General features: G+C 46.6%; 2 protein-coding genes across 2 annotated transcripts in view; one reads left to right on the top strand and one right to left on the bottom strand.

Moving 5' to 3' along the window:
- LOC119372281 (OTU domain-containing protein 5-B) overlaps positions 1 to 13211 on the top strand; it is a 35929-nt gene extending 22718 nt beyond the window's left edge. Inside the window, exons 7-8 of the mRNA XM_037642758.2 lie at positions 10265 to 10423; positions 11949 to 13211. Of these exons, the coding sequence (XP_037498686.1) occupies positions 10265 to 10423; positions 11949 to 12148 (359 nt within the window). The 3' untranslated portion in view covers positions 12149 to 13211. The remainder of the gene's footprint in view (positions 1 to 10264; positions 10424 to 11948) is intronic.
- A 7092-nt stretch (positions 13212 to 20303) lies between these two features.
- Positions 20304 to 22812, bottom strand: LOC119372280 (uncharacterized). The gene has a single exon (XM_037642757.2). It carries the CDS (start codon positions 22642 to 22644, stop codon positions 21469 to 21471), a length of 1176 nt encoding a protein of 391 aa, XP_037498685.1. The 5' UTR covers positions 22645 to 22812; the 3' UTR covers positions 20304 to 21468.
- Between the last annotated feature and the right edge of the window lie 315 nt (positions 22813 to 23127).

Below are 23127 nucleotides of genomic sequence, written 5' to 3'. Positions count from 1 at the left end.
CTTATCTGGCCTGTGCATATTTGCATCTCCTAACAAGTGCTGCCACCCTCAACCAAAAAATAAATGCAGTGCCATTGTAAATATTGCCTAAGCTACCCACAACAAGACCTTTTCATTCTTTCTGCCAAATTGCGGGAAATGTTCAGACTCTGTCATACGACCGTTTAGCACACTGTTGTGACACCAAGGAGCATTCAGAAACTATTACAGGGTCCAGAACATACAGCAACTGACATAGCGACAGAGTAGATGGACACTTGCGTCAGCTTTCCGTGATACGTGCATGTGGGCACAGCAGTCTACTGAGCAAAAACTGACACCGTTTCATTGAAATGGTGCACTGCCACTCGGAGTGGATCGCCCCTGGCTAGTTGCATGTAGTGCATCACCTACTGTGATCGCGCCGTTGCTGCCAGGCCCCTTGCTGTGCCGTACATGCGCACTTGCTATGGGAGTGTTCTTCGTACCGCTCTGCTGTAGACCATGTGAGGGCACAGCGAGTGGCTTGTTGGGTCAGCATGGTGATAATTAAGGCCCTAGCTTTCCGCGATTCCGCGAAAAATCACGGAATTGATGTTTTTTCGCGGAAAAGTGAAAAAAATGTTGATTCCGCGAAAAATAACTGAATTTACGTTTTTTTTTCGCGGAAATGCAAAAAAAAACAACAAAAAAACGTTACAGGCCACGCTTCTGTGAACTAGCGAGGAACACTGTTTCTCCAAAGCTTCTGAAAGGTGTCGCTACACGCCGTTAAAACGTAGGGTGCCTTGATGCGCGTTTTGTTGCTCGTTTGGCAAGGGGGGCGCACATATCGAGGCACACTATTAAAACGACAGATAAAGTAGAAGGTGACGGGATTCTCAAACAAGCCTCGACTCGAATTTCGTCCTTCACTTGGCCGAGTTGAGCATAGCGCCGCTGCTCGACTGAAAATGACGCCGCGCTTCTCAAGAACTGCTGCAGATTATCGCTAATATGTGGTTGCTTTTTCTGCCGAGAAACGGCGCTCCGATCGACTTTCTCATAGTGTGCCTCGATGTGTGCAAAAACGCGCATCAAAGCACCCTACTTTCTCAGTTTATCGGGCTGTGTGACGTACTCGCAACCACGCTCGTTACGTACTCGATGGCAACGCGGAGGTAATATTTTTGTACTCTCTTTACGAAAAAGAAAAAAAGTTCGCGTTAGATATGAGCAAATCAATGCGCTAGTGTATTTTATTAAGTCATGGAAAAATGGTTCATTTGCTCTATCGTCTTTAACTAGCGAGAGAAATTGAAGCCGCCAGTGGCCGCCACCAATCACAAGGCTTAACGGTAGCCGTACGTAGCCGTAGGGCCGTAGCCACCTATCCATCCAACGCACTTGCTGTTTGCGACTCCACGTGCACGTGTTCCCGTTTGCTTTGGTTCGAGATCGATGCGCGAATCGAGATGGCACCTTCAGGATCTCATTTAAGCAAAAAGACAGCCAAGGAACGCGCTCGAGAATAGTACAAGCACGCTGACTTTTACGAAGATGGAGGTGTGCTTTTTCGCCAGACTTGCGCGAGAGCAGTGGACCATCGCCGCAAGTCAACTATTGACGAGCACATCGGGAGCAACCGTCATCGTAAGAATGCCGGAACAAGGGACTCCTCTAAGCGAAAAAGTGGCGAAGAACAATCAGAAGACGGAGCTGGGGGTTCAGGAACGCCGAAAAAGCAAAGTCGACTGCAAACGCTGGAATCCGCAATCACGGCTGGTGAAGCGAGGAACGACGTTGTTCTCAAATTCTTGGATGCACTGATATCTGCGAATATTCCCCTTGAGAAGGTGGACAACCCGAAACTGAGAACGTTTCTGCAGACACACATTCGGAACGGTGGGTCGGTGCCTGGATCTGATGCGCTCCGCCGACGACTTCCAGAATTGTTCGAGAAGCACGAGGCAAATTTGAAAGCTATGTTTCAAGGCACCACAGTTTCAGTGATTGCAGATGAAACGACCGATGACCGATCAAAATCGGTTGTGAACATGCTGTTCGTTCAGTCGGCCAGAAGTGCGAGTACTTCGCTGCAACCTGTACTCGTGGAAGTGAAATTCGTGGATGAAGTGAACTCGTCCGTGATAGGCCGCATTGTGACAAGAACACTGACGAGGTACGGAGTTGAATTTGAGGATGTATCGGGCTTTGTTAGCGATAACGCTAGCTATATGGTGAAGTCCTTTAAGGAGTGCATAAAGCCACTTTGCGAGGGTGCTGTTCACATTACTTGTGTAGCCCATACAGTGAACATTGTTGGCAGTACACTGCAGGCATCTTTTCCCTTAGTGGACAAGTTTGTCGCCTGTATGAAGAAGGCCTTCCGTCTCTCGAGTAGAAAGAGAGCTTTCTACAAATCACATCTGGAAGAGTGTGGAGTTCAATGTGCCAAGGCACCCCCAGCACCTGTCCAAAGCAGGTGGAATTCATGGATTGAGGCTGTTGAACAGCATTCTGCCTACTTTGAGCACTATCCTACCTTGCTTAAGCAAGTCCACTAGAAGTATGGAGAAGCAGCGTGCGTTGATTCCCTTCTGAAACTTCTTAGTGAACACTCAACTGAGCTTAAGTACAGCATGCGATGCATTGCAGTATTTGGAAAAAAAGTTTCAAGCTTGCTGAAAGCAGCAGAGGGTCAGCGCGTAGCCTGCCACAAAGCGTACAATGCTTTGTTTACACTTTGGGGTTACCTTGAAGCAGCTGCAAAGGAAGATTTTGCAGCACAATTGAAGAGAGAAGATGTCGCACATGATGAGGCCCATCAGATTGGTAACAAGATGACGGCTGCAATGACCAAAGCGGCTAACAAAGCACTAATATACTTGGAGAAGTCCGACACCTGAAAGTTCTTCAAAGATGTTAGGTGCTTGGACCCTCTGCAAGTTGGGTGCCTTTCCAAGAAAAAGTCCGAGTTGACAGGTGTGCCTCAGCTTGCAGGCGAATCGCTAGTTCTAGCTGCCGAATGGGAGGTGTACCTGAAGAGTGCCCAAGAACTAAAGACCAGTGACAGAGACTTGGCTCCATTTCTTTCCAAACAAGAAAACCCAGGAGCTGACTTCGATGTCCTGGCTTTCTGGGCAGGGATGCAGCAACTCACCCCAACCCTTTCGTCAATTGCCCTGAAGTACCTGGCAATACCAATCAACTCTGTTGATGCAGAGAGATCGTTTAGCCGTTATGGTGACATTGTGTCCCATAAGCGTCACTCTCTCAGTGAAGAGAGCACCAAGTATCACCTGATGCTCTCCCACAACAGTTTCCTGCAATTTTAATTATTGCAGGCATGTTTTGAGCCTGAACGTGTGCAATGAATAAATGTTACGTGTTCCTTTGCGTCTGTTCAATATTGCCGCAAAAATTAGCATGTTTAAGGTTGCCGCGGAATTTTGCAGATTTCTCTATCTGGAATTGCAGAATTCCAAATTTTCCACCGCATAAAGTTAGGGGCCCTAGTGATAATGAGCTCCCTGCAAGCAATTCGCACTTCATACAGTGCTCTAGTGGCCCTGCATGATGAAGCAGCCATAGAGTTTCCCAATATTAACTGAAGGGAACTCTGCACTGTGATCATTCAGCCACTATGGGAATGATGAATAGTACACAGATTTGCTCTATCTTTGTGCTTGCGGCTTGTGGGGTCTGAGAAGAGTGCCGCTCTAGGAACACACGGATACAGTTCACGCCGTCAGTCAACAGCCACGTGTACATTTATTAACCTGCTTTTACAAATGAAGAGCTAGTTATGTTTTTCCTTTTGTTCGTTTTCTCCTTGATGTGGATTGAAGTCCCGTCAAAGAGATGATCAACGTCGATGAAGCAGGAGGCAGGTTGGAGGTAATAAAACTTGAAGGTATATTGCAGCGAAATATTTACAGTCATATGTACATCTTGCCGAAGCACACTGATGATAACATAGACATCAACAGCGTCTTACTCTTCTACTTAACTTTGCTTAAGTTAGAGCCTAGAACACTGTTACTACATACGAAGAACCGAGTCTCACTGTTCGACCACCAAGTGGTTACGGCCCAGACAGAAGTTGCATCGTACGGAGTCTTACTGATCGATCAGTTAAGTGATTACAGCCTAGACTGAAGGGAAACGAATTCCGTCCAGTCCTAAGTACCTTGCGGTAAACAACAAAAAGGGGAGGTGGCCACTGGTGGTCCGCCTCGACATTCCCTTATCCAATCCGTTTATCCTCATGTTAAGCCACTCCCTACTGGGCTGTCCCTAATCTCGACAGCAGTGTCTTTACAGTGCAGACAGACGTTTTGGCACTCTTTCCCATCATGGCTCTCCCTCTCCTTATCCCACGCTCTCGGGGATTCTCATGGTCGAAACACCTGTATCTTAGCCCTGGTGCATTCGCGCCATTTTCCCATACACATCGAGTTGAACCCGCGGAGCCAGTCGTTAAACTGTTCCGGGAAAGAAAAGGCGTTTGCGTGACCCTGCCTCCCACGCATTCGACCTTGCATTGTTGCGAAAGCACATGTCGGTCGTTGTTGGGGTCATGCATACTGTTGCCTCGAGCGACGGCATAGAGCAGGGGATGTCCTCCTCATTTTCCCACACATTCGGGTCGCCGACCTCTGAGAACGGTCGCTTGACCGCAACCCATGCTGGCCATCGCTGCTCAAAGGAAGCCGTTTGCTTTCTCTTGATGATTGCACAGCCAAAGACCAGGCAGGGGGAGAGCCGAGAAAGAAGCTTTGTACGACGTACCGTGCCGCGCTGTCCCGTCCCGTCCACACGATCGACTTATGAGCGGTAAAACCTAACAGAGCTCACAAGCCAAGTCTAATATAACTAGTACACTCTAAGTAACCTTATACAGTAGGACCTTTTAGGTTCTAGTACGATTTCCCGGCTCCTACGCTCGAAATCGCGAAAATTAAAAATAACCCAATACAGCTGTGTGTATTACATTCTGGTTAATACGTTCCAGGAAGATACGATTATTCGGCAGCAACGTTCAGCACCGCGAAAAACTGTGGTCGTATGATACGTTTTGTACTCAGAAAGTCTCATTCAGGTGTGCAGAAAGGGCCCTCTCGTGTACTTGTGAAGCGCGAAGTGGCAGGCAGCTGCCGCGCGGCGACGGCGGCTTCTCCGCAGTGCCTTTTCCCCCTCCGCGCTTTCTCTGCTTTGCTCGATTGTCCCCTCCGTGCCTTCTCCGAATTGCTGGATCGCCGCTCTCTGTCAACCACACACGGACCCGAAAGCAGGCGGTGACAATGACCGTCAAGATCTTCAAACGGCTTTAAAAAAAAGTATTTTCTGTAGCACTTGGCACGATTTTGCTGAGCATTGCAAATCCTTCATCTGTAGCACGGTACATAGATGCACACTCGTTCCACACTCCTTCTACACACCTATATAACCAGTTATAGACCTGGTTCCATAAACGTTGACCATAGCAACGCCGCCATTTTGCCTAGTGAGTATGGCCGATAATTTCCCCCACACTTTTCTCCCGGAGCGCGTTCGTTTTCAGGTTGCTCCGCCCGGTGCAATTCCAGTCGGCGTTCGTATGTCTCTGGCTGGGCAATTCTGCCTACCAGTGAGTCGTCGGAAGCTACCGGAAAAAATTTGTTCTGGAAGATATCTGGGGGGTTTCTGGTTATCAGACGCCAAATCGAGACGATGCGCGCTCGCCGCCATCTTTTTGAGGACTCGACAGATCACAATACGGGCACTTGGGGACTTCACCTTCGGTTGCCATTACGCCAGGCGTTATCTTTTACAGCCCATTCCGCCGTGCGAGATGGTGCGATTACGAGTGGCGCGAACGTACCAGCGGATGTCTCGAGTTAAGACAGAACGCAAACTGATCAGCGCGAGTGTGCGACGTAGTATGCGATAGCCGCGAACAGCTTTCGCTTTCGCGGACGCTTATCACTTTCGCGAGATTTCGCACATCGTGTTGTACCGCGATTGTTACGTGCACTACGAAGAGTTGAGCTTGCTAAGCCTTTAGCGGGGCGGCAGTTTTCTTCACGGACGGCCCGAGTCGCGCATGATCTTAGGAACGTAAGTGATTGTATCCCAAATGCGTATGCTCGAGAATATCAGTTCCGCTCTTCGTCAAACCTAGCCTCATATTTCCGAGCGGCAATGCAGAAAGAACCGACACTCATGCGGCGCAAAGTTTCGTCTGCTGACACGGCGGTAGCGTTTCTTAACGTTTATGCTGGTTGTCCCAGAGTTCAATTTTGCAATATTTGGGTTGTCTCGGGACTTCAGCACACGTGACCACAACGTTATTTCCGGTCAGGACCGAACTAGCTGGCTGACCTCTGGCTGCCAGTGAGATGCCGGGAGTTTGAAAATCGAGGAGTCCTTCCATGTTTTTTGAGAAATAAACGTTTTTTGCCCTTGCACCTCAACATGGGCTTGTCAGCCTCAATTTTTACTCTATTCGGTTCGTACGTTTTCCCAAATTGTACGTTTATTTTCTGCGTTTTTTTTTTTTTTCGGAAACGTATCAACGAGGTTCTACTGTATAATGCCAATATAATACTCAGAAAACATAACAAACCCAAGCAGCATAACGCGCATATACAGTATAGACCGCTTATAACGTAAGTCGCCAATGTCGCAAATATCCACGCTATAAGCAGTACTGCACTATAACCAAAACAACCTTCTTCAAAGGCTGCGCTTGCGCAAAACGTGTTGAGATGTAGCCTTGCGTGTCCGATAATCAACACATGCGATTCAGGGCGCCTTTAACCACTTAAATTTTTGAATGTTCAAAAATTAAGACCCGCATTGCCAACGAAATGAACACGTAGGAAAAAAGCAAACAAAACAAAGTGCCATCGCGGAAATTCGCCAACTACGTTTCAGGCCACCTCGAGGTATGCGCATTACACAGAAACTATGTCGAATCGCGACCGAAATTTCGCATGCTGAACGGTACCGATCGTTCGATTTCACAGGCGCGCACCCGATGTCCAAGGCATTGCAATCGAATTGGGAACCACCATTCGAGAGTTGCATGTGCCAACCATGCCCTCGTTTTCATTAACGATATGATTCCCTTCCCTTCAAGTGCAGCCATTGCAAAGAGTTTCGTTGATTCCGCACCAAACCGCAACTTTTATTGCCCGTGACCGCTACCGAAAAGCAACCAACGCTGATTAGGCCTAGCCTGCGGTTCAGCATGTTGTCGTGAGAAGTTTGTCCTAGACAACATGAAGATCGAACGTGGAAAAGATCGCACTCAAGCACTAACCGAAGAACAGCGCACGTGATACAAAGTTTGCATTCGCGGCCGGGAAATCAACAGCAACAAAAGCCCGCCAAGCTCGTTTCTGTCCGTGCACTGGCAGAAAAGGCGAAAGCTCGCGTCATGAAGCTGTAAAACTTTTCAATTTGAGGATGAGGTAGCAAACGCTATAACTGTAGCAAGCGTGATAATGACGACGCTTTTCCCGACAGGAAACAAAGCGCACTTGATGAGGACACGATTGCACGTTCCACGCGGAGCGCTCAGCCGGCAAGCGGCCGGAGCCTTGCCGGCGCTTGTGCAAAGGCTTCTCCGTCGCCTAGGCAACCACCATCCTTCCCCACTTGGTGAGCCCGTGCAGTGCTGCCGCGGTCTTTTTTCTTTTTCCTCCCTCCGCCCCTCGTTTGTTCACAGAAATATTTTCCCGCAACCGCATTATGAACGGTATTTCATCTTGGGGGACTGCACAATAAGTGGTATGCGTATACATGGGGTTCTATGGGAAGGTAAACAGCCGGAGTCAAAAAAGACCACATTGTAACGGGTCCTGCACTATATGCGGTTACGTTATAAATGGTCTGCACTGTACAAGGTACCGCCAATGCGGCGTCGCCGTCGTCCAACTCTCCATGAGGGGCTCCGGGAATCGAGCTGCGGTATCGTCCCCCACGGACCCACCGTAGAAGATGGCCATCCACGAACTCTACCAAACTTCAGAGACTCGCTCCTGTTTTCTTTGCTCCGGCCTAACCTCTCTGACAGAGCGGCGCCACCGCACCACCTCTCGCTTGGCGGCTTTTAAACCTAACTTAGGCTAATCCACAAGGCACGCATGCGCCATGAGTCGCAAACGACTTTACAGGGGTTGATAGCACTCCCACAGGCTTCAAGCGCACTTGTCGCTTTGCTTATTGTTGTGTTTTTGCGTTTGTTTCGAATAAAAGAATGGATCGTTGTGAACTTCGTGAGTTTCTGAATTGGTGAGCCTAAAAGGTGGTGAAGTGGAAATGCTAAACATTTGCTAAACTTTGTCTTGCGAAAAAGTGGCTCCAGGCCACACAGAGCCAAACGGAGTCGAAAGAACGAAGCTTAGGCAAATCCGTGTGTGTACTACACATCGTTCCCATGCTGGCTGAAGCGCCATGCGTCGCAGCTCCCATAGCCACTAGCGCCAGAATTCCCTCTAGTGTACTTATAGGAAACTCTGTGGAAGCAGCAGTGGATGGAGGTGTGTTCAGTTTGTTGCTTAATAAAAACGTACAGTGCGTTTTTAATAAAACGTACAGTGCTACGCTTGCTTTACCATATGCGTGCGTTTGGCATTACTATAGTGTCGGTGCAGCCAGGTACCTTGGCGCCTGCACCACCCAACTTGTTACAGCGAGCTGCTTTCATTTCTACAGAGCAATACGCATTGAAAGTGGTCCTGCACGACGAGGTGCCAGCGATTGGCAGCGCTGCGCACTTCGCTTGTTGCATACTAAAAAGCATGCAGGGGTGCACTCGAAGAACAATGCCAATGCTTTTCGTGCTTTTCGCACTTGGCCAGTCGTCAGAGCAATGCTCCGTCCACATTATCAACGGGATCAGCCAGCCGTGAGTGGTAGATGATAAGAATAGCATAGAAAGAGGCATTGCTCCACGATAGCACCCCAGTACCCTTGGAAAAGCACTGCACCAGACGCACGACCATGCAGACAGCTGAAGGTGCCTATTGTGGTGGGGTTGTTGATAAGACCTACTGGTGTGTTTGTTAGTGGCTGCAATTGCTCTGAAGTCGGAATCATCGATCGACTGGTCTCTGTACTTGCCGAAAAGACTCAGGACCTTTCGTGGCACATTGTGGGATTGGCGAATTAAGGGACGCAGTTAACTGTTATGCCGCAGAAAGATGTCTCTGTATGCATTACCTAATCAGTAGGCGTAGGATGAGCCACTACAGTGTAGGTGGTCACTGAATACATTAGGTTGTATGAGACTGTCTCATAAATTCCAGATATTACTAATTGTTTGCATAGGTGATTAGTTCAAACTGCAAAGTGCCTAGTTCTGTTTTTAATTATAACTAACAGACAAGAAAGCCAAGCAAAGTATCGGGCAGGGGTCTCAAACACGCGGCCCGTGTCCGCACATGACTGTTTTCGTCCCATCTTTTTTTATGACCTTGCAACTGAGTTTTTGTGACTCTGCTAAATTGCACTCGCATTATTTTCTTGCCCATTGCGATTACTCACGCTTTTTTCGGGCATGCTACAAAAACGTGACTGGCCTCAAGCGTTTTTTTTTCGTGAGGCACCCCATGCAGTGGAACAAAACCTTTATGTGACAAGATCGATGTCCAGATTTTAGTCATTCTGAAGATCGGTATCAATATGTTGTTCGCCTCCTCTGACGTGAAATCCCCTTCAGAAATGACCCATGTATGAGATATGGGAAAAGCCCTGCCTCTTTGAAATCTTTTGTTCAATTCCGGCAGGTACATATTAACAAGGTTTCACTGTAAACTTATTGCTGCAAGTTACCACCAGGTGTCGTCTTATGTTTCTTTTGTGTGCACCCGTGTCCTTTGCCGTGCTACACCGAAGTTTAAAGGCTCGTTCACACCTGCAACTAGCACAGGTCGCACGACCAAGCTAGTCACAAGTGGTTGCTGATGGCTGCTTTGGTCGCAAAGCGACTACTTTGACTCGGTCGCTCGCTGCTCGATTTTTCAATCGCGTGACTGCAGTTGCAAACCCGTGAACCAATCAGATGAGCAGGAAGAGGACGTCAGCTTACTTATTTTGCTGGGCAATAGCAATGCGAGCAGACGTGAATTCTGTGTGTCGATGGGTATAAGTCGCACACAGGTGTGGACATTTTTCGCTTAGTCTCCTTTTGTTCGCCGGTCGTAGTTGGTCGCGGGACCGGTGCTAGTCGCAGGGGTGAACAAGCCTTAAAAGTACCGTGTACCTAAATTTGGGTGCATGGGCTCTGCTGACCCACGGCTGTGTTGGTGTGCAGAGCTGAGCCCCAAGGCAGGCAGCTCGGGCCTCTCCAGCTCACGTGACAACTTGCAGCAGCCGTCCTCGGGGAGTGCCCCACACTTGCAGCTGCAGGAGGAAGGCTTCTCCCTGATCGAAACGGCCTCCTTCCTCAACCACCTGCCACCGTCCATCTTTGGTAAGCACTTCCATTCGGAAGGGGCCACGGTCCGGTTGAATGTCATAGGGAGCAGCTGGTTTGGGTCCAGCGACTTCAATGGTTGTACACCGGAGGTTGCTAGGTTGCTCAACCAGGCACTTCCCATCCATGCCGATGCAGTCACCGAGGAATCATGGTGAAACACAGCATATCATTTCCGTTGAAGCTCGCAGAATCGAGGATGGTTTATTGGAGAGAAAAAAAAGACAAAAACCTCGAATAAAGCGGAAAAAATTTACATATTTACTCGTGTAATGATCCCACTTTCTTTTCTTTTTGTCTAAAAATTGAAGTTGAGTTCAGGGTGTGGTCATAACACAGGGTAACATCTTTAGGAGAATAACGTGGAGTACCAAGAATTCAAATGGGTTGCAGGTCAGTATAACATAGCTGCCAACGGTGCAGGACTGGCTATAATGCGGTTTCTTCCGAGTCTCGTTTACCCTACCATAGAGCTCCATGTATGCCTAGTACTTATTGCATACTTATTGCATAGTACTTATAGTACGCGTATGCATAGTACTCCATGTATGCATAGAACTTATTGCGCAGTCCCTAGAAATGAAAGACTGGTTATAATGCGGCTGCCAGAAAATTCTAATTCTCAGAGCAGCAAGGGAGCGCATGCATTTCTCAGCGGAGGTGTTTAGCTTTCGCCTTAGCCACTAGCAGACAAGCTTGGCAGACTTTTGCAGGATAGTTGCCACAGCTGTTCTCTTGACCGTGAACTGAAACTTTGTTTCACGTGCACTGCCCTTTGTTTAGCTCGTGAGTGCGATCTCTTCCACATCCAATCTTGATATCTGCCTCCTCATAGTGGTCACATACTGTAAAAGTAGTGGTTTGGTGCTGAGTCAACTAAACGTTTTGCAGTTGTTGCATTTGGAAGAGGCACGCATGCCTGGAAAATCGAAAGCGGGTGGCATTTCAATTTCCGTTTGATGTATAGTTTCTGTGCAGTGTGGTACCTCAGCAAAGTCCGCATAAATGAGGAGCAGTGAAAAGTTAGTTGTCGACTTTCCGCTTTGGCACTTTTTTCTTTTTTCCTGCGTTTATGTTGGCCCTGCAGGTACGCAGATGTTAAGCTTTTGACATTTGCAAATTTAAGCAGATAATAATTTGTACCCAAGTTGCATTCCTCAATTTTCAGGATCTCATGACTGCCCATTTGCCGTGTTTTGCACGCATACAGCCTTTATAAAATGTTACAGTGCAGTATGGCTTATAGTGCAGATATTCGCAACTTGCGTTATAAGGGTCTATGCTGTATGCCCATATTGTATATGTTGTAATGAGTGCTCAAGCACTGTGGCTGCTCTTTGCCGGACCTTATGTGGCTTGGGCTCTTGTATGGTTCAGTGAGCCCAATAACAATGTTTTATGGGTTCGTGCCTGAAGTGACTATAGAAATCTAAAACGCATAACAAGATCGCATCAATGAAAGGTGGTACGAATTGGCAAGCTTTGTATTGCGCATGGGCGTTGACCCGGTTATCTGTCTCAGGCCTGACGGAGTGGGAAGACACGGACATCATAGCCAGGGTGCTGGCGCAGTCACAGCAGGAGTACCTGGACTCCCTGAAGCGAGCATCAACCACCAACGTACCTTCGCCCGGCTCCCGCTCTCCCGCGAGGGACAACTCTGACTGTGCAGCCACCGCAGCTGCACCCAGCTCCTCCAATGCGGCTTCAGTGTCGAGCTAACGGAGCGGCCGGGCCATCGCGGCGCGGGCACTGTGAGCGCTCTGCTGAGACAGTTCTGCATCGCGTGTTGTGGTCTGTGAAAGGGAAGGGACCGTTGCACCGCCGCCGCCGTCTGGTCACACGGCAGACCTTGGTCTGCTTCTCCTGTTCGTGACCCTCGGCTTTCAGCCATGGCGACACGTGCTAAAATGTGCCCGCGTCACGTGCTTTGGATGCGTCGTCGTGGCCTGCACCTTGCCTTTGTGGCTGTGGACAAACTCGCCGTGATTGGGGAGAAAAAGAAAAAAGGACAATCCTGTGGCTCGGCAAGACAGGACCAAGAACAGACGGCCAGTTCTCTTTTCCAGAAACATTTTTTTCTTTTTCTCGTGCTCTTTATTTTTTGGTCAGAGCAGATTGTGCATGTACGCTTGCGTCTCTGGTCTTGTCTGCAAAGTGCACTGTAGCTATTGTGCTGGTATCACTTCCTTTCCTTGATCCCAGTGACATCGTACTGAGAATTAGATTGCAAAATTGGCTGCATTGACAAATGGGTGTTAATTCAGTTTTGCCCTGAAGCTGCTGGTGCTAATGTAAATTGCTTGGTCATGCCCGAATCGAGCGTATAGAATTGTACAGGGTTGCCAGCGTTGGTGAGAGTAAGTGTATGAAAGGATGCAGCAGTGTTAAAGTTCTCGAGTGTCGGCTTGATTTCATTGTAAGTACAAGTGGGGTTTTTCTTTCATTCATGCTTTGAGTTGTCAGCTGCGAATAGCTTGTAATTAGCTGTACGCGTTCTTTGCTGTGCCCATCTAGCGCCATTGTGCCCTGAGCTTTGGTGGATTGCATTGGCACAGGCAGTAGCAGCCTGCAGTGTTTTACTGGCAACATTAGCAGCTAGAAGCTTTGGCCTCGACTGGAAAGTGTTTCATATTGACTTGGCTTGATTGCGTAGTTATTTGTTGTATAGAGGAATGCCGCATAGGGTCCCTGTAGGCTTGCTTTTGCCCAACACATTCATGTAAACCATTTGTGGCCGGCTGAATCCTTGCTTTTTCAATAAACTTGGCAGTTTGAGCTCACATGCTACTGTGGAAATTAGACTTTCTTTGACTTCCCCTATATGGCTTTTCAGAGTCCACTGTGGCTTGGCAACATGCTTATTTTTGATGTTTGTTACTGCGGACCCAGTGGTCATGCAATGCAGACGGTAATGAACAAGGACACTGTGCTAACCTGACAAGCAACACATTCGTACCAAAAGTAATGACATCAAATGCCAGCAGAAAGAGCAAATAGCCATATGTGCTGTCTAGCCAAGGCCAGACCAGACCATTTCGCTTCAACACCATAGCAGATTTCGACTGTTATGATCAAGCTCATTTCTGCAGTAGAGCGCCTTCATTTGCAGTCAAGATTTACAACCATCATAATTGCAGTGCCCATCCAAGTATTGGCTCAACCTTTGTTTATATCCTATCATTCAAGCATGTTGCAGTTTGCCCCTTGCACCACGTGAGAAAGAAATGAGGTAAAAGCACCCTTTTGCAAAAGACACCAACTGAGGTATGCACACAGCATTATCTGAATACTGCATAGCCTTGCAAATCCTTCAATGTTTCCTGGGAGCAGAAAGCATCGCATCCAGTTGTAATGTTTAGTCCGTTTTGTTTAACGCATGTCATGCGTCGCGTTACAGCTACATGCTTGTTTTCATCATTGTGTTAGCATGTACCACGCTATTTTCTTGGCACTCTAAGCACGTTTTCCACGATAGTAGATAGCAAGCCCTTCGTCCAAAGGACACTCCTTTTGCCTTTTAAAGCTTCCAGGCATTGTGTGAATGCATGACTTGTGAAGCACATGGACATGACAGATTTATCTTTTAGGTTCATCAATGTTTATCTAGTGTTCGACTCTGATAACCCATGAACGGCAACCTGTGTGCTTACTTTGATTTGTTGGCATTTTGTTGACAAAATGCGTGAGCTTCCAGTTATGACCGTTTTCCATTTTCAGATGTCGAGCCTTTACATTTTTGGAATTGTGTGCGTTGGAAATGTGACTTTCAGGTAACGAAAAAGATCGCTACCGCATGCTTCCTAACGTTCAAAGCTGGTGAAGCTAGCAACTTCATATCTTAGGGCATGATTGATGGCGGCTGTTGGCAGTTGTGAAATCTGGGATACCCATAATAAGAACAAGAAATGTATTCTCGAGGATCAAACATGAACTCTCAATATTTCAATTTGCGGTCATTTAAGGTGGTGCATTAATTTGCTTGCTGTTGCTACAACAGATCAAATTTACCAAATATAGCTTGGCCTTCGCATACAAGCAAGTGGTGTATCTTTTCTTGACATAAGTGCGTGCTGTATCAGCCGGCACTCTCTTCAACAGCGGCGTTGTTTTTGAAATCGCGTTCATGATCTACCAAGCTGTGTAGCAAGGTGTGTTCTGAATGGACTTGAAAATTTCGATGCTGCGCAATTTTGATGCAAATCTGAACTACCACTGTGACACGAATGGTGTCAGCTCAAGGTACCTTGGGCTGTGTACTTGCAGCTGCATTTCTCGGTGGATTCAAGGCTTCAGTAACGACACTGTCACTGATTTTTCATGCTTTGCGCTGCAAAAATGCATCGGTGAGATCTTGCTAGTGTCCATCAGCCACCCTACAAACCTTAAATTTGCGAGTTTGGGCCTTCTGTCATTAAGACTACTTTACTTAATTAAAAAGAAATGTCGATTTATACCCCTGTCACATGGAAAATGTGCTGTCATTTTTTTCTGCGTGCTGTCACACGGTGAAAACAAATGTCATTTGAAAATTATGACTACGACTATAGCCTTTTGTGCCATGACCTCAGGAGGGGAAGGAGGAAGCCAACGTAACTTACATTTAACACTTGAATATCCTTGAATTATTGCTCCTAATAATAAAAAGTTGCTAATAATACAGGCTTGGTCATTCTACACAATTTGTCACAGCTTTGCAACCTTAACAATGTCAAGAGTAAAATAAAAAAAACATGGCTGACGACACCATTGAGCGTGGCATTAGACTTTTTTATTTTTTCAACTAAAACAGTGTTTCTTTATGTAAATTTGAAAAACGTGGAGTCATTAGCAATCTCCTTAGCCTGTCCCTGCCGTCATGATTATAGATTTGGTCAAAGATCAAGTGCGAATGAAATCCGTGAACTCACTCAGTCGAAAACGTCATTTTCATCTACGTCATTAATTTTTCTGTGTGGTACGACGTTATGAACAAATGTCATTAGTTGTAAATGACATTACATTTGCCATGTGACAGGGGTATTATTCAAACAAAACTTTTTCAGGAAGGTAGAGTTGCATGTTGACGGCACAGTGTCGAAATATCTTGAGGCAGAATGTCATGCAGTTAAAGGGACACTAAAGGCAAATAACAATTTATGTCAGAGTGAAAGCTCAATGTATGACAACATCGAAAACGGCAATATTATCAACAGCAGTGCCCTATTTACCGAGAAATTAAGCTAAATGTATCACACGATAAGCGCCACGAGTGGGACATTTTGGAAGTGATCCCGATGACGTGTGAGAGTCTGAATACAATTAATCACTAGTAATCAAACTAGCTGCGATAAAAAAAGAACCTTCCGTGCATCAAGAGACGTAATAAAATGCTGCTTGTTCGTTTCTGTTTGATTCATGGAAAAAAGAACCTTTTTGGCGTTGCCATGGGAAACAGCATGCGTGGTTCAAAAGTTCCGTTTTCGCCGAACTGCGCTTCGCTCACGCGGTCGCGTCTCAGTGGTAGTTTCGGTATTGCGTACTGCCGCGTGTGTTTTGCGCGCTCGTGAAAGTCACTCTGACAGAAAGTTCGACGAAATACCGCATCATGTAATGTTGCCGGATGCCCGAATGGTGCACGCCGCTGCGCAGTAAAGGCTGGCAACATTGAGCACGGCAACAGTGAAGTGCGAAATATCGCCTTCAGACGGGTGATTTGAAGTCCGCTAATGCGATGCAGACCACTAAAACGTGATTTTATTTCAAAATAAGCACTTCCTTGGCATAAAAGTAGCGCTACGAGGTTTCTGGACCGCTATTTCAACAATCAACGTTGACTTAATATTTGCCTTTAGTGCAATGGCCATAGCAATCAGAGTCCTGCTATTGTTTTTCTACTTGTGTATAAATTATTAATATTAGACTGCACAGCGCATACAATACGAACATTGAAGCGGAGATGTATGTCTTATTTAAGCAATGATTGAAGTAACTGAATTACACTTGAGTTGTTGAATAACATGCACATAAATGCAGCCAAACTACAAATTACAAAACTATGCATATAAAAATTGCAACTGCAAGAACTACGCGTTTTCCACAGCGAGATAATAAGGGTTTTGAACAAAATGCACAAAAACAAAACTTCTCAAATGGTTTTCTAAATGATGTTGACCAAAAGATGTACTCCTAGTGTCTAACGTGAGCATTAACAAAGGTGGAAGTAAGAACCCAGGCCTATACAAATTTTGTTACGATTTACGTACCTTTTGTTGTAGCAGACTATACCAGTGTTGCACACACACTACATGTATTGTTCTAGAGGATACTACTTGATTAGAATGTTTTATGCGATTTTCCTAAAGATATTTGTATGGTAGACGTGGTGAGCTAGACCCGAATGCCAACTAGTTGTGTGTAGAAGCTTGGGAATTGAAAATTCAGCCAAGAAATACTATTTCTGTTCACTCTGACATGGGCCTGCACTAGAAAGCACATTTACAAGGTCATCTTGCTTGTTTTAATGAGAACAACAAGCCTTTCTTTTTTTTAACTCCTGTTGCAGAATGACATTTACAGGGACAAAAATATGCTGTGCATATTTATGATTGCTTTAGGTTTGGTTTTTTTCACTAATCTTTAGGAGCTTGATTTGAGGGCTGATAACATAAGGGCTGACATCCAACTTCTTCGTGGTTGTAGTGGCAGCAGTGCTGTTGCCAGAAGCTGTACTGAAAAGGTTCGGGAATAAGTGTCCCCGAACAGTGAAATGTAAATCATATCCATAACATTGGTGCACATATTTGGCAATTATATATGGAACAATTAGTTTTTATGAGCTTTAAAGAAACAAAAATATTTAAGTGCTTCTCTCTTGGTTACTTAAAGGCCACAACCAAATTTTACCTAAACTGTTAACCAGTTGCACAACAAAAGCTACCGTAGAAAACCTGCATGACAAAGTTTCCTTATTTTGCTGCTAGCACCCTTTGATTAACGCTTAAGCAGATAACACGTTCCTGGTGGTTAGCACATGTAATGGAAATCCTAGACTCCGAGATTGGTGGGGTGCTGCGAGTATCACCTGATCACAGAGGTCATGCCAGAAATTGCTGCCTCTCAACATTCACGGGCATTGTCATCAGCAAGCGACAGGTTTTCCAGTTTTTGTAACTATTTTTGCTAGCTTTCTACAATACACTTGTTTTCACACAAAATTTTGCCCCGAGGCATATGCACTGTCTGAAACCAAGTTCTTTGCAGTCATTTCAGCGGGCCTTTATGTAGTGTTTTGGTGACTATATTTCTACGATTTAATGATGTCGTGTAGCCGAAAAATTAACTTCTACAGATTGGAAATGCAGCCATTTTGCTTGTCAAGCAGTTAACATATTTGTTAATGGAATAAGCTTGCAGTTCAGGGCACAGCGTGTTGCAACTGCAAAAGACGCTTCAGAGGTAGCAGGTTGAGGTGTTACGATCTATGCATGTCTTCTTGATGATCTGTGTTGTGTATGCAGTCGAGTGGCTTCAGTTTGTTTCACCAAGCTCCCTTGATGAACTAGGAAATGTGCCGAGATGAAACATGCCAGGTCACCGACGTTAGCATAGACTCTCAATGCATGCAGTCAGTGTCGGTTTTCTTTTGTGACAACTGTGGTGTGTTCGTTTGATGGTTACTGTACTTGCAGTCACCTGTCACGTCGAGTAGCAGCAGTGTATGACAACCGCTTTTGTCTTCTCGTTCGAAAAAAAAGAACTCGTTCAATGTCTTTCACAGGCATGTTGTTGCTCAATGGCTACCATAAACTCAATACTAAACAAAAGAAACAGTTGTGTGAAATGTGGTACTAAACAAGCTTATCCTTAAGCGCCACCCTGCTAAGACTCGTATTACACAACTACAGTCGCAAGATTTTTTTTACAGTAAACACACGAGCGTTTGTTGTTTGGTATAAGCAGAGCACTCCGGTGAGCGGCTGTTGGAGTTTGTACATTTAGGGGATGCACACCCCGATACCACCTGCACATCATCATCGGTCTCCAACTCGTCGACAGAAAGGTCGTCAATGTCTTTTCACTGTGTGACCAGACGGCTAAAGGTGCTTCATCCACACATGTCGTCAATTTATATGCTGCAATGTAGTTACGATGGCAAACGACAGGCAGTAGAGTACTATCGGGGCACGCATGTTACACACACAACCTGCGGCAGTGCATAAGCCGGACTCGTCCGCTTGTACCAAACGGCACGTGCTTCCGCAATCACTGTCATTAGTCTTATGGATGTACTCTCTTGTTGTGCGAGGTTCTAATTTTGATCTTACAACAGCCACGAAGCACAGGCATGTTGGATGTGGTTCGCGCAAAGGCACGTATTTCCATCAACGGCTCTTCTGTTTTTGGACAAGTGCAGCTTATTGTTTTCATTATGAACAGTTGTACCCAAACGGTGTGATTATTGTGAGAGTGTACAGTCTTTTGAGCGTTAGGAGTTGGTCAATGTCACAGCGAAGGAACGTCTCCACTGTCTGCCGTTTGTGTTTAATGGCTTTTGATCGTGTCACTTTTAAAGTATTGCACACGAGGGCTTCGGTGTCATTAAGTTGTCATGTCTTGCAAGCATTGCCAGGTTCCTCGGTGAGAATTGTCATGACAGAAGTGTCACGATGATCCGCTTGCTCTTTTGTCTCCAACATGCTGCAAGGATTATGCGAAGTTGTAGCATAAAAGACATGTCTTTGCGCAATGTATTTGTTCTTTTACGACGAATCCTTACCAAGCTCAACTTTCTGTTGTTCGAAGTGTGAAGATAAGTCTGTGAGTAAATGGTCATGAGGCTTTCCTTTGTTGAGGAAATCTGATCACTCCATTACCAATAGCGAGTGAGTAGCAAGTGTTCCTCCCGCTGACCGTTTCTTCGTTCGTGGTTTACCACCGTCAGTTCAGCTTCGTATTGTGTGCAGCGGTTGACTATTTTATTTATTTTTTTGCCCAGAGCATGTTGTGACAGTAGTTTGGGCTAATCATCGTGCATAAAAGACGAAAAATGTTGGTCATTATTGTCACCTGGTTGGTTCACTGTGAATGCACAATTTTTATAAGGCATTTGTGTTTCACCACACGTTTTCTCAGTACCGTTTGACATACGAATGCTGTTTATTGTGTTTCATAAAGAGAGAACCCTTTTTACGACTTTCAAGGATCTGTGCTGCTTCTTTCTCGTGTTGCAGTTTACACATGTACTACTGCTTTCTGAAGTGACGGAAACACGCATAATGTTTTGCCGATTTGTATGAAGCAGGCGATAATATGCACTCAGCAGTGCTGTGGCAATTCCCTCTGAGGAGCTCAAACCCAAGTTCCGACTTGTACTGTGGCATAATTCACCAGTCTGGGCCAGAACTTTGACTTGACTAATGCAGTTATAGAAACAAGTGAACTTTTATTAATACATCACTATATCTTTTCAAAACACTGTTGTGCCTGCGTCTTCTAGATTAGTGTTAGTTCATATAGGTTTATATCTGTTAAGAGTCGGGGGTAACTGACTTTGGGAGTAGAAGCTGTTGAAAGGGTGCGAGAAGTTTGCGTTAGCGTGTGTGTGTTACTTCATTATAGTTTCAGTGTGTTGCATATGTGTTTGTCTGTTACTCGACGTAGTGGAGGAGTGCAATTCACTCCCATTCCGCATATTTCTTCTAGTGCACATACACATCTCTTGGTGGGAGTGAGTAGGGCACGTTCTTGTGTTCCTAAGCAACCACTGGAGATAAATATGCACAGTTTTTGCATTCCTATAGACGTATCCCTTCTCCTCTCTTTTGTTGCTCGATAGCAGTCTTGGCAGGAACTTGTACTACGAATGTACCTTGTGTTTTTCTATAGACTTCGAAAGATTTATTGCTACGCCTGCATTGTTCTTGCTCTTATTTTGCAGAAGAGTTGTTTCTCGGTCTGTGTTGTTCGGTAGATCACACTGCACATTGTTTTTCCTTGTTTTGTCTTTAAATATTAATTGCCGAAAGGTGGCGAAAAGACATGACACAGGGTAAATGCACAGGGAAGAGGCTCGACTCGCAACAAGCCCAGACTGGTACCTTAGTGGTGAAAAGGGGTCCACGTGTCTGCATTAGCTTGCTTTTCCAATAGCAAGTCAAACACACTACAGAATTTTTTTTTGTCTTCTGGCTGAGCAAAGAAGGCAAGGTGGCCGAGTGTCTTGCAGAACAACACAGGACAAGAAATGACATTTCTTTGCAAAACTGAAGAGAGGATGAAACAGCACTAAAGTATCTTTTTCTTAAAAGTTGTGAATTACTGTATGTAGGAATAAACAATCATGCAGCTAGTCTTGCATGCATTGGCTGAGACAGTCTCTACTTTGGGATTAGCAAGCTCCTGTATAAGGCAAGTAAGTGGCTGTTTTTTTGTTGTTTTTTTTTTTGCACACCTGATTATCAAGGCAGAAAGGCTACGTGTGTCATATTCTGCAAGCCTTTCAGTTCTCACTACTTGTTGACGGTGAAGTGAGTGTACCCCCCTCTTTTTTGCCCGTTACTATTTGCATTATATTCAGAGTGAAAGGTCAATAAATGAGATGTACAAAAATACTGCCTTGTGCTTCCTTTTGTAGAGACCATATGTGTTTAAGTATCTCGGTACGTCAGAGATGACAACAGTGAGAAGCGTTACAACCGTAAAACTTGGGGCATTTTTTCTTTGGCTACTGCATTGCACAAACCTGAAAATACAGCACTGATTCTTATTTGAAGTTGCTTTTCTCATATATTAAATAAATACGTATAAAAGCCAATTCCTGACTGCTTCCTCGCAGTGCAGCTTAAACAAAGCAGATCAGTGACGAAATGTGACAGGACATTTCTTCCGCAAGGGCCTCGCACGTTCGACCGCACACATGCGATATCAGTCTCGATTATAGGGCCTGCGAAAAAGAAAGAGCATTGACGTAAACAAATCATTGAGCACGCTCGGCAAATATCCACCGCCTCGGTGAGCAAAAACTGCCGCGCCTACAACAGCATTCAATCCGTGTCGTCTGACTACTCGCGGAAACAATCCATCGCGTGCTCCTCGCTAATTTCTATGTCTGGACGTTCCGATACCGTGACCCACTGTCGCGGCGACCGTACGCCGTCGTCGGCACGGATACACATGGCGATCTGCTTGGCCCGAGGAGCCTGTATCTTCGTCACTATCGTCCACATGCCGTCATCGCCGAAGTGGGCGCGAGTCGAAGCTCGCGGCGAATCGGGAGGCGTCGCACACGGTTCAACTATCGCGGGTGTCGAGCCGTCTAGGCAGGCGGCGGGAGGCCCTCGCGACCGCAACGAAAGCAGCGCGTAGGTGGACAGCAAAAGTACGACCACGGCCGCCATCACGTCGCTCCTGTCGGACGAAAAGTAGACGCATGCCAGCCCCGCCAGCTGAAGCGACCACTGGATCAAGTCGAGAGTTCGAGGGTTGCTTGGCGGACCGAACCTGTAGCAGACCGCGAAGCTCAGGGCGGCCGAACCGACGACGTAGCAGGCGGCGAGGTGCCGGTAGTTGTCCCAGACGTCCTGCAAATTGGTCCAGAGGACGTCTAGCCACGACACGACCACAGTCCAGCCGAAGAGCAACAAGGCGTAGCCCGCAGCCCTGCGCGGGAGCAAGCGACTCGCGAGGAACACGGCTATCAGAAGGAAGGCTAGAATGCCGACGCACGTACCGCACGTGTAGAATACCGCGGCGCTACGGGAAACGACGGGTGCCGCGAAGAAGGCGACGACGCCGACGCAGAACTGGAGGAGTCCCCGACGGTCGACTTCGCGCACGAACGCGAACTCGTACGGTCCTGTCGAATACACGCCAACGCAACGGCGGTGCCGACCGGTCAAGCTGAGTTTGCGCCCAAATTTCGACATCGCGACGGCGAAATCGATGCCGCTCTGGAGATACTTGTGCTGCACGGTCTGCTCATCTTCACCAGTGAACAGTCGCAGGTCGTCGGGAGCGACGGTAAATTCGAGCGAAGCTGTTCTGAAGAGGTCGACGTAGGTGGGGACGGCGTCGTGTACCGGCGGCTCCCAGCAGTAGACGTCGATGCCGCCGTCGTACTTCTGTGGCGATGAGTAGACGCCGCGTTCCTCCAGCATTACGGCGGTTCCCAATACACTGCCTAGCACAGACAAAAGCACCGTCACCGTCGACGATGTGAACGCGGCACGAGATGTCATATTGCGTTGCGCACAGATGCCCGCGCCGCAGGTACAAGACTCGAGCGATACGCGCAGTTTGTAGGCGTAGGCTACACCATTGTAAAGGTACCCGTACGATGAACGATGTAACACGCCGATGAACGATAACGGCGCAAACACTACAGCGAGCACAAACACGTTATCGAAGGATGGCGCGGACGGATTGAAAAGAAGTGACGTCACACTCTTCCCGAAAACCCTTTTACTTTCGCCGACAGTAGCAGTGGCGCTCTACACAGTTTCGCTAGAGTGGTTTCGCTTTCGTTTACTGCGGCACCGACAACTGCCCAGAACATGAAATGAGATGACTGCACCGATGAAAAGATTGTCCGTCGCATTGACTCAAACCAGCCCTGTTTATCTCGTGAGAAGTGGATTTATATTTTTTATTTCTTCATTGAAAGTCGCGAAAAATGACCTTTGGCGCCTCCGGCGGCAAAATCATAAATGATCCGATGAAGC

Source organism: Rhipicephalus sanguineus, chromosome 10 (assembly GCF_013339695.2).
Source record: "Rhipicephalus sanguineus isolate Rsan-2018 chromosome 10, BIME_Rsan_1.4, whole genome shotgun sequence".
NCBI classification, from domain to species: domain Eukaryota; kingdom Metazoa; phylum Arthropoda; class Arachnida; order Ixodida; family Ixodidae; genus Rhipicephalus; species Rhipicephalus sanguineus.
The sequence above is the reverse complement of the archived record's forward strand: the minus strand, read 5'-3'. Positions and strand labels throughout refer to the sequence as shown.

Bases quoted from the DNA above. Each gene is read 5' to 3' on its own strand.
- LOC119372280 (XM_037642757.2), bottom strand. From the start codon at position 22,644: ATGACATCTCGTGCCGCGTTCACATCGTCGACGGTGACGGTGCTTTTG.